The sequence below is a fragment of the Caloenas nicobarica genome, chromosome Z (assembly GCF_036013445.1).
Source record: "Caloenas nicobarica isolate bCalNic1 chromosome Z, bCalNic1.hap1, whole genome shotgun sequence".
In the NCBI taxonomy this organism is placed as follows: Eukaryota; Metazoa; Chordata; class Aves; order Columbiformes; family Columbidae; genus Caloenas; species Caloenas nicobarica.
Genome location: NC_088284.1, coordinates 89,572,347 through 89,584,134, shown reverse-complemented (window position 1 = coordinate 89,584,134; position 11,788 = coordinate 89,572,347). Strand labels below are relative to the sequence as shown.

Sequence of the window (11,788 nt, the reverse complement as noted above, 5' to 3'; positions counted from 1 at the left end):
CAACAGTTTTCTTCGTATCTCCTGTTAAATAACCAGTGCAATCCTTATTATCTGTTTAGTTTACCTTAAAGCCGCATAACTAAAGGCATTAACTTGAACCTATTCATTATGGGCTTCGTATCTGAGTTTAAAAAGTCCTTATCTACCTCAGTATTTTTTAACATTAATTCTTTGTTGTATCTGATTCATCTGTCAAATTCTAGTATCTGAACATCAATAATACAAGGTGATGCAAGCTTTTACAAAACATTCTGCTTACTGTCAGTCTTACCTAATGACAGAATAACAAATGAGATCCTCCTTTTTTCTCTTTTTTTTTTAAACAATCAGATGCTTCCTATAAGAAAAAAAAAAAAAAACTGGAAAGCATTTGAGGACTTAAACTACTTCCAGCCTATAAAAAAAACCAGGATATTCTAGAGCAGGGGTGTCAAACTCCTTTTCACCAAGGGCCACATCTGCCTTGCGGTTGCCTTCAAAGGGCCAAATGTAATTTTAGGACTGTATAAATGTAACTCCTCCTACATTCCCTGTTCTAGAGAGTATTAAGGCCCTGCTAGTTATCAATAAATGTTATCAATAAGCATTGGAATAAATATGGCCTCTTCATTTATAATTTGATAAAGAGTACTTGGGCAAGTAATTGACAGGAAAAAGTGGACTAGCAAAAGACTTGAGAGGTTTACTCAGTTAAACAACAAAGATTGCTCTGGACATCTTACAGCAGAAGCATAAAAGGCATTTTATTTGTACATGCTGTTTGCATAACTTCTTTTGTGAATTTGGATATTATTCGTTAAAATAAATTTACATGTCCAACAAGAAAGAACTATGAGTATTTCCCTTCAAAACAGGTTAGTCAGATTATACATACTGCAGATGTAGGTCAGTGCCATTGAGTCACACCAGCCTCACAACCAGATATATTATAAAAGGCAAAATAAAGACATTCCATCACCATATTCAGAAGTCGCACCATGATTTATTGACAGTCTGCTGTAGAAGAAATTGCAGCGCTACTACTTAAAAGAAGTAACAACTAACTGATAGACGGATATCAGCTGTTGAGAACTTTTAACCACATAAAATTATTTTATTATGTGAGTAGCAAAGGGTACGTGCTAGCAGAGCCAGCTTTTATAGTTACTCAGCCTAATCCACAAAGTTTAAAGGCATATTCTGGCCATGGTTTCCTTTATTTAAGGTCTAGCAGCATCGAAGCAGGGTTCTCCAAATAAGATTTCCACAAGTTAGAAAACCGGGCCATTGTAGCTCCATCAATGATGCGGTGATCAGCTGACCAACTCACATTCATTATCTGTGCTTTAAATACTTCACCTTTTCCATTAAACCGAGGAAGAAGCTAAAAACCAGAGAAAGGGAAAAAAAATGAAATATTAAATACTTTCATTAACAAATCTGTATTTTATTATTGTTAATTTGTTAATCTAGATTTAAACATTTTGCCCAATTAGACAGACAGCAGTAGTGCCATTCCAAAGACCTCCCCATTATTGTTTGTGCTGTGGATTAGAATATGTCGCAAACCTACAGTCATATCTTGTTTCCACCATCATGGAAATACTTAAGTAGTGAAAACCTTTATTGACTCAAAAGTTTCTTTTTGAATAGTTTATCGCACTGTCAGTGCTCAAAGTGAGAGTTTCCTTAAAGCATTCCCTAAACGAAAGGTTCAAAGGAATAACACAGAAAAAGTATATTAATACAAATTTCATTTCCAACATTGATCTCAAATGCATATATTGAAGAACTCAAGCCTGAAATCCAGAAAATAAAAAACTGCCTTCACCATACAGAGTTCTGTATGGATTAAGCTACCTGGCTCATGAAATTAAACTTCATTATCAGAATAGGTTTTTAGCCTTAAGTCTTCTCCTTGATGATCACAAAAATGCTATCACCACGTTGCAAAACTTGTAAAATATATTTATGTTGTTTCTTAATAACTACAAGGCTAAACATACATGTGAGTGAAATAAAACAGGATTCTAGAAAACAAATCTGAACCTTTGGCATGAGATCTGTTTAAACATTTGGTGTCTCTGCATGGTCATCTAAAAACATCACAAAACTTCTCAATCACAAGCTATGCAATTTTTGTAACATAAAGAGGAAATGTTTATATAACAAAAACAAAACAAGGGGATGCCACATTTCATTTTCTCTACAGATGACCTGAGTTAGCTCGAGTTAAGCATTCACATCACTAAGATGAAGTTAATATACCTGTATCTTTCCAAGTGCTCCAATAGCTACTTCAGGAGGTAGTATCACCGGTTTAGCATACGTGCCACCAATCTAGAAAGAAAAATCTGGGAATATTAGTTTGTGGGTTTGGTTTTTTTTAAATGCAGATTGCCTCTTGCATTAGTTGCTACATGTTTTGTTCACTGCATATAAAACTTTACTAAGGTATTCATTTCAGAAGCAGTTCTCAGATACAAGTTCTCCTTTTTCTGTACTTACCGTGCCAATATTTGAAAGGGTGAATGTTCCCCCAGTCAGGTCGTTCGTTCCCAGTTGGCCTGCAGAGCCCAAGGACTGTAGGCGATTTAATTCAGAAGCAATCTCAAACACACTACAGACTTGAACATTTTTCACATTTGGGACAATTAAACCTTGCTCTGTGTCCATAGCAACTCCAATGTTGTGCGAAGCCTGCAACAAGTTTCATTAACCGGACATTAACGTAAGCAGTCAACATAAAATATATTTTACATAAAAAGTACTTGAATAATGTCTTCTTCAAATAACTTTTTAACCTAGAAAGAGCTGTCTGTAGTAAACTCCTCCTCTATACAACCTTGAGGGGAGAAGGTGATGTAAAGTTTTCAATATTAGCTTTCCACATCTGCAAAGTGCAAATTGATTTTGGCAATTTCACATTCAGGAAATAAAAAATCCTGGAATCAATTTTGCACTAAAAATATTTCAGTTTAGGATGATTGTATGGGTAACAAGACATGACTAGCAGATTTTAAAGAGAATGATAAATTTTAAAAAAAGAAAACTGAGTTGCCTTTCATTTGCTAGAAGGAATATGTAAGGATTCATCTGAGAGATATTGACAAACCAGCATAAAAAAAGTTTGTATTACAAGGAATGCATACACATCACTTAATAGAAACGTGCTGCCCAGAAGTATCAATCCAGCAAGTTGGATGACAATTAATTATTTTTTTATCAAAATTGTGTTTAAAATATGACTTTAATACATGAGGATTGAGCATTGGAACAGTGGAACCACTGTGCCATTACTAAAAATACTACTGTATTAGATTTTAAATGTTCTCATTTTGAATGCTTGGCCCATCTTCAGGTGAAAAATAGGAAATCACTACATTAATATGCACTTTTGAAGCAAGCCTGAATAACAAAGTGACTCATTAAACAAACTGCTGAAATAAGATCAATAATAAATCAAGTCTAATCTTAGGATCTGGACACACAAATTATTTCCCAGCACAACACCATAATTTTGGTTCTTACAATTAGCCCAGACATTCTGAAAAGCACCTGGTAGCTGTTTAGGTTTTCTGCTCACAACTTTTATCGGTAGTTTACAAACCTTATATGTGACATTCTGACAGCTTTCATCCAAAGAAGCATTTAGAATGGGATACTGCAATAATCCCAGAGAGGCTGCCTGAAAAAAAACAAACAAACAAAAAAAAGAGACAGATTTTTGTATTTTATAACCATAAAACTGCATGGAAAGGAACGGTGGGAGACAATTTAAATGAATAACAATAAGGATTTCCTCAATGCAACCAAATTTCGCTTACACTCCTGAACTTCTCTGATTTTGTCATTATGAAGATAGCGGAAGAAAAGGACAACTTACAAAAACCAGATATACATCAAGACAGACATATAAGAAGTGATAATCCCTTTCCCAAGTATAACTGAAGCTGAATCTGCATTTGTTATTTCTATTCCACAATTCAAGTAAAATATCCCAAGACAAAAGATACGAGATTCAGCACCAACGTAATTCTCAGCTCCCCACTTAGATGACAATTATTTCAAGGAAGTAATACTAATTCCCCTAAAGAGAATGAGCATAATGAGTGCTTACTTAGCACTCTAATTGAAAAAGCATTACCAGAAGCTTCAGACTAAGCTATGCATTCAATGTGTAGCTTAGGCAATGCACCAGCCTTCATTGATGCCAACAGTTGGAAATGGAACCATGGCAAGCAAACAAGTGCAAGTGCCTGGTCTTCCGAACCACAGAAGGGACATATACATTCACCTGAGGGGTTCATTACCAACAGAAATACAATAATAATAACAACAATAATAAGGATGCATTTCACACCAGGTTCATTTTAATGGAGCTCATAAAAAATACTGACAGTTTCCAAAATTTGTTTTGTGTAATTCAAACACCCCGTGATGTTTACCCCCATAATGAATAATGCTTTATCTGGTCTGTCCTTCCCCATTCATATTCCAAAAATTTTCCATGATATTATATAACCCTAACTACAATTCCAACAGTAAATTGATAAGTGGTTCGATAAACAAGAGAAGTTGAGACTTTTCTTGCGACCTGTAATTATTCACATGATAGAGAGGGTCTCCAAACTGACAACAATCATTGATCGGGTTTTGGCAATAAGTACTCTGTACAGTGCTCTGCCGCACGTCTCACCTTTATGAAGAAAGGCATAAAGGAAAGCTTAACTCCACGAAGTTGTGCTAGAGGTTTCAGCTCTTCTCGCAGCTGAACAAGCTGAGTCAAGTCAATCTCATCACAATAACCAAAGTGGGGTATCTTCAGGGCTGCACTCATAGTCTTTACCATTGCCTTGTGAAAACCTGCAAAATATTCACCAACTTCTTAAACCAACAAAATAAGCTTCTGGGAAGTTATGGTGAAATTTCAGTTACTTGTTTTCATTGAACAAATTACACAACTTAAAACCAAACCAAACCAAACCCAATCACAACAGAAAAAGGACAGGGTAAAACTCACTTTAGGATCAACAGTTATTTAGCAAATCAAATTCAATTTTTACAATTGTAATATTTCAGATTACATTACCGTATATATCTCCTATGTATGCTTTTATTTGAAATCATAATACAGTAATCTGCACTACTCTTTCCAGCCTCTCCAAATAAACATTGACTGAAAGGTAAGCAAAAACCTTTTATCTTCCTCTTTTAATGTGACTTTTCTTACCTCAGCGTCTTTTGTTGCACTCTTCTCCAGAACAAATGTGAATGCTGAAATACGCTACTGTTAAGCACTGATAAACCCTTAAATTCACTGCACTTTGCCACTAATTGCATGATGATTCATACTGCGACAAATTCACATTTCAGAATTCCTACCTGTTTCAGCATACGTTTGAAGAAACATGGATTAAAAATGAGCAAGTGCAACTTGCAGCCCAACTCCATCTGAGTGAAACATGAACAGTTATTTCATAAAATAGTTACTTCATGCAACACCCCCTTACAGGGCATGTTTTCCTGTTGCTCACTTGCATGACAATAACATGAAACACACTCCCATCAAAAGGAATCAGCTGTTCACTGAGTAACATTTACTGGTAGTCTACTGGGAACATGATCCCAAGATTTCATATTTCATGATTTACCTGTGATAGGTTCAGTTTTATCTTTTCCTGAAAACACAATAGGTCTGGAAACAGGTACAGGAATTTTGTGTGCCTTGTCCTTTGGAGCAGCTGGCACAGTCTCTGATTTTGGCAAAGGTGGGATAATTTCAGCCTTTGGTGATGGAGGTAAAATAGCTCCTGTTTGTTTGGCCAAGTAGTTGAGTATGTCTTCTTTAAGGATTCTGTTATCTTTCCCTGTTCCAACAACTTCACTCAATTTAACCTGAAAAGTACAAAACAAGCTATGACACTTTCATTTTACAGCAATATAAAACCAGCCTATATTGTAAATTAGAGTTAAAAATTATTCCAGTTACTGGTCTAACATATCTACAGTTGTTTTTCACTTTCTATGATTTATTAGGTACTCAATGTTGTTAAAATCACCCAGAAGACCAGCTAGGTGTCTAACTGCATATTTAAAGAGGAACTATGAATACTACTTGCCTCTTAATTACCTCACAGAATCAATAATGAAATATTAATTTGAGGAAAGCGATTTGTCACTTAATTTTCTCTATTTATTGTTTTATTTTTTCTCCTAAAGATGGGCCACAAGGTTTCAAAACCAATGGAATACTCATAGATTCACAGGAAAAAAGAATTAGAATAGCACTTAAAGGTCACCTAGTACATCCTCTGCTCCAATACAAATGTGAAAAACAGAACAAGGTAGCTAAAGCTGAGATTCCATTTTCTCTCCTCTTTCCTCTGTCTCAGGAATCTATTCTGATACTTTATTATTTTTATTCCAAAAAGGTTGTCTTAATCTCCAGCCTAAAGCATCTTAGCTGCATTTCAAGCCCAGTAATTCTTTTCCTATCCGCCATAATAATCAGAAAGCACAGTCCTCTCATCTTTACTACAGTTTTTACACATTTGAAATGTATTTGAAAACAAGCCATTTCTCTCTGCATTTCCCTTTAGATCACTGTTCTCCTAGTCAGTCAAGCTGCTATACAAAATGCAGCAGGACCGGATTCAGCAAACTTACGTTGTTTTCCATGGCCAGACGACGAACTGCAGGGGTTGCTAATGTTTTGTGACCTTTTATCTCTTGGTGAGTGTGCTCTTCATGAGACATAGGAGGTGTTTCAACAACATCTTCAGAGGCAACACCTGCAAATTAAAGAAAAGCATTAACTTTACTACATTATAAGCATTTGTTAAATTCCGACCTCAACCATCCTGTGATTCTGTGACAGCTGAACTTTTTAACATTTACTTTGAGCTACTGTGGATGGGAACAAAGCATGCTAAAGCCTGCTGCTTAAGCTAAACTTTCAACGGGACATGTCTGGCTTCTGAGATTTTAAATCCTAGTAAAATATCACAGCTATTTCTACTTGATTTTCTTGACTTTATAAAGGAAAAAAAATAATTCAATTTTAAGATTTTCAGGAGGAAAACGTAAATGCCTTTGTCACTGAAGGTTTTATAACAACAAACATAAAACATGTAAGTGAAAAAACAGCTTAAAATACCTTTTGAAGCATCAGTTTCAATGTCCACTAATGGTTTTCCAACATAAGCAATTTCATCTACATTGTAATGGAGTTTTCTAATGATGCCATCATAACGACTAGTAATAGTAACAGATGCTTTATCGCTCTGTACTTCACAGATGCTATCAAACTGAGACACGCTATCACCTTCTTTTACATACCTAAGAGAAAAGACACAGGTCAGTATAAAACATATTAAGTGTAAAAATCCATGCTGTGTATTCTTTTGATAACTTCACCTATATACATCCCCACAACATGCAAACGCATCCCATTTAAGATGACAAATTCTACATAATGGGTACATTTGCTATATACCTTTTGCCTGACTGCTTCAGAACCCTTTGCTGTCTGAAATGACGCAATGATTTACAATATCGTCATGCATATATTTTTCCTATTACTTCAGTAAAGCAGAGTTTTCTTGACAGATTATAAGCCATCTAAAAAATAAGAACTAGCCCAGCTTAGTCTGAACCTAAGGAAGTTCTTAGTTTTGTGCCAGAATCAGTATACAATCAGTTTCAGAAAAGACACCAAAAGTGGGAAACACTGTCTTCTATGCAAAGGAGGTATTTTCACCTATTTGTACAAAGAACGGGGCATTTCGATGCTGCCTTCCTTCACTGTACAGTTTGATTTTGCTTAATCCATTCATCATTGGCATTTTAAAAACAATTTAAATGTTCAAATATTTTACTAAAGTGAATACGGAAGGGGTATAGGATGAAATTATCTGGATTCTCTAGACTAGTCATTTGTTTCTAAAGTTCAGCCTAAGTAAGTGTAATAAAAGACAGATGTCCGGCACTCTAAAAACATTAGTCACTGAAAGAAAGCCTAAATACAGGTGCAGTTAGGCCCTCCCACTCCTTACATCTTTTCCACTCCCAGATTTACCAGATTGCAAGTAAACAAAACGTAAAGTATATACAAGGTTTTAAAATGCAGAAAATTAAACTAAAAAAACTTCCCTAGTAACCCAGAAAACATATTCTCAGATAAATAATTGGTAAAGCTGTTAAACTACTTAATGATTTCTTAGCGTATTTCTAATAAAGCAGAGCTTACCATTCTTTTACAGTCACCTCTATAATCCCTTCTCCAATGTCAGAAAGCTTAAACTGGACAATTTGGCCACATGAAACTTAAAACAGACAACAAGGAAATGGAAATACAGCATGTTTAGTATTAAATATAAGATATCAGACAGAACAATCTGAATGCATCAAAACTAGTCTACATACCAGTCATATACAAACTGCTAACATAACACTCATAAAATAGCAAAATAAAATACATTATTTTATTATGAAAAAGATTACCAGCAGATGTTCTGAATAATCGCTGTTGATGACTAAACTTGAGGGCAGATTTGTCAAACACGCACACATATTTTGATTTTATAAAGCGAATGCTGCTGCACGATCTAACACGGTGAATGCAAACCTGGGAGAGAAAAGTCTCAAGTGTTAATATAATGGACTGATGAACGTAGAGCTCATTTAATATTCCTGATGCAACAGTTTCTAGTTTATATAAGTTCTTATGGAAACACTACTATACTGAACACATACTGAATGTACAATAGCCATTAAACTAGCATAAACTTTGCCAAATATGTTAACTTCTTTCACTAACACATGAGGAGATCAAAGCCACAATAACATAATCAATTAACAAAAATCACAACAAGATCTGGTAAGAGATTCATACTTGCTATTGTTTCTCTAAACAATTAGTTTAATCAGGACACACACACAAAAAGCATACATGGTATTAACTACATCAGCCATCTGAAACATTCTTATCTAGAATGGATGCTACAAGGGTCCCCTAGACTGCAGGAAAAATTAGCATATTTTTGTCAGTTCTTATTGCAACCAAAGGTTGATCAGAAGTACGAATTGGAAAGGAACTTGACATCAGCAGGCAGAGACAGTTGCCCTCTTATTTCTCCTAACATACAGAAGGCAATCAGTCTTCAAGTAAATGTAATTTCACATCAACTTTATTTTTTAAGAACTGCACGTGAGATAGTTTTCTTTCATGGTTACAATTATATTAATCCAGAAATCAACTTAAAGGGTCAATGGAATTTTCTGAAAGGTTCTTCAGACAGTGAAGGAGCACAGCAAATCTCTGAACTATTTCTAAATGTGAAGTTTCATAATGCTTTCCACGTGTTTTTAACATTTGGTAACCAATGCTGGTAGTGAATTAGTAATATCACTGCCAAAAAAAACCCAGATGGGCTTTGTTGCAGAAGAGTTTAAATGATGTTTCAGTTTATATCTGTAGGAATAATTCAAAACTACTGCACTAAAAAAAATGGAATCTTTTTGGTTTGCAGTTTCGCATATTCTCTACTAAACAGCTGGTGTGCTAGGATGTTAAAGCAAATACACAGTACCCAATCTGTTAATAAAACAGTGTTCCTTTCTAATAAGGGGGAAAATTAAAATCCATTAAGGAGTCTGTGCTTATTAATTTCAGTATTTAATCACCATACTACTATTTTTGGTGTAACGCCAAATAAGGAAAAAAACAAAAGCATATAAATTAGTTCTAATATCCATAGCATACCCACCTACATATCTTGATGTCTGGAAAAATATAGTAATAAAAGACAAGCACAGTACTAGCAGTTATGTTTACGTCACCACTATTAGGCTGTTTGTATGACAATTTAAAGGCAGTAATGCCACAGTAAGATAACACCTTTTCCGTGCAAGTCTTCAATGGACGGAGTTACAGTGGGGAGCAGAAACTGAGGACCCACTCCAGCCTCTCACTGATACTGCGGACACCCCAGCCAGGGGTATCTGCCTCACTAAGACCTGTGGTTAAACCAAGACAACTTGGGAGCTGTTTGCTATTTGGGGGAGAACTGCCTTGCCCCTGTTTAGTTCAGTTTTGGTTGTTTCCTTAAAAAGAAGCCCGCTGTGCTTTTTCTAAGTCACCACTGATCCTGAAGCTCTACTGCTAGCCTCAGAAAAAATGTTTTTATGCATCCTGCAGGCAACTGATTACCTAATGAAATAACACTGAATTTCAAAGTCAAATTGCATAGTTTGTGCTCAAAGGCAATGACTTCACATGAAAGGATACTCCTCTATAGAACTCTTCTGACTTGCTGTCGCATTGAGTCATTTTAGTGAATATTTACTTATTTATTTGATTCGGTTTGCCTATATATTCTGAATCTCCAAGTATATAGTTGCCTGTATACTAAACCAATATCCTTGGTAGCATGTTTCAGTCAGATGTTATTCCTCACCTAAACACCTGGCACCACATTCAGGTGACTGTTATTTCCCTACCACTTCACAAAAAGACCTCCAGGCTTCTTTCTTTTCTTCTTCACAACTTACAGCCCCCGTGGACAACTACCACACTTTGTCGTTTTCAAAATACGATATGAATTATTTTTAGGAGCAAAAAATGAGAACTATAACCGATCCTTAATTTTGTTTTCACTTGGATTATCTTACAAAAAGACGTTTCTGACATTTCACAAAACAGTAGTGACATAATTGGAAACCAACATTCTTCACTAGAGCAGGAAGGCACAAAAAGACAGAAGAAAGCACAAAGTAAGTCTTCAGGATGGTATAGGAGATTATAAGCGTCCTAAAACGCAATCAAGTAGATTCACCTCTTGAAGTAGGATAAGGTAGCTCAACTACTTAATGTACAAATATCAAGGCTCCTGGGATCCAAAGTAATAGGATTCCCCTCTGTGCAGAACGCTGTGCAAAGCGGGCAGACGCAGGGGCGGAGGAGCGCTGCTGGCAGTGCAACGGATAGGCAATGCAATGAATCAGACGACTAAGAAATAACAGAAGAGAAGGGTGTCGGTGCCTTTTTACGGGAGGCACACGTTCCCTGCACGGGGAACACGGCGAAGACCCTCAGCGGGCAGGAGCCTGGGGCAGAGAAAGTCTGTTCTGGGGGCCCTGGGGAGCGAGAACTGTCCGAGCCCCGGGGCGCGGCGGGTGGGCTCTGCGGGCACCGCGGGCCGAGCGGGGCCCAGCGCTGCCGGCTGACAGGGACACGTCACCTGCGCACCGGGGGGCAGCGGCGGCCGGACAGGCTGCGAGGAGGCGGGTGGGGCAGCGCGGGCACTGCCCGCCCGCAGGCGCGGGGGAGGCGGCGGCCGGGAGGGCTGAGGCGGCGGCAAATCCGCGACTGTGTCATGTTTGTTCGGAGGGGCTGCGGCCCGGTCCTTGCTCGCTCCCGGCTGGAAGGAAGCCACGGGGCTTCAGGATTCCGCCGCCGAGGTGGAGGAGCCGCGCGTCGGCCACCCACTCACCGGCCAACCGGGAGCACCGGCCAACCGGGAGCGCCACCCCCCGCAGCGCCCCCTCCCCTTACCAGGCGCCCCGCGCCGCAGCAGCTGCTCCTCAGAGCGGCCAGCGCCGCCATCTTACTCCGGGAGAAGGCAGCGCTCGCGCCTCGCACACCTCCCACCAACCAGCCAATCGCCGCGCAGCCACGGCGGCCGCAGCCAACCGGGACCCGGGCCAGGGAGGGCGGTGGCGAAGGGGGCGGGAGCGCGGGGCGGCGGCGGAGCGGCCGCTCGGTCCCGCCGCTGCCCGGGGAGCGCGGGAGGCGCCTCGGAGCGGG

The 11,788-nt window shown here is 38.3% G+C and overlaps 1 protein-coding gene across 1 annotated transcript; it reads right to left on the bottom strand.

Moving 5' to 3' along the window:
* Positions 1-962: 962 nt before the first annotated feature.
* On the bottom strand, positions 963-11,784 carry DBT (dihydrolipoamide branched chain transacylase E2). Its single transcript, XM_065656293.1, has 11 exons — positions 11,537-11,784; positions 8,485-8,608; positions 8,231-8,306; positions 7,139-7,320; positions 6,649-6,773; positions 5,634-5,877; positions 4,679-4,845; positions 3,590-3,667; positions 2,488-2,679; positions 2,248-2,319; positions 963-1,363 (listed from the first exon to the last, which is right to left on the bottom strand). The coding sequence occupies exons 1-11, from the start codon at positions 11,585-11,587 to the stop codon at positions 1,196-1,198; spliced, it is 1,479 nt and encodes a 492-aa protein (XP_065512365.1). The 5' UTR covers positions 11,588-11,784; the 3' UTR covers positions 963-1,195.
* Between the last annotated feature and the right edge of the window lie 4 nt (positions 11,785-11,788).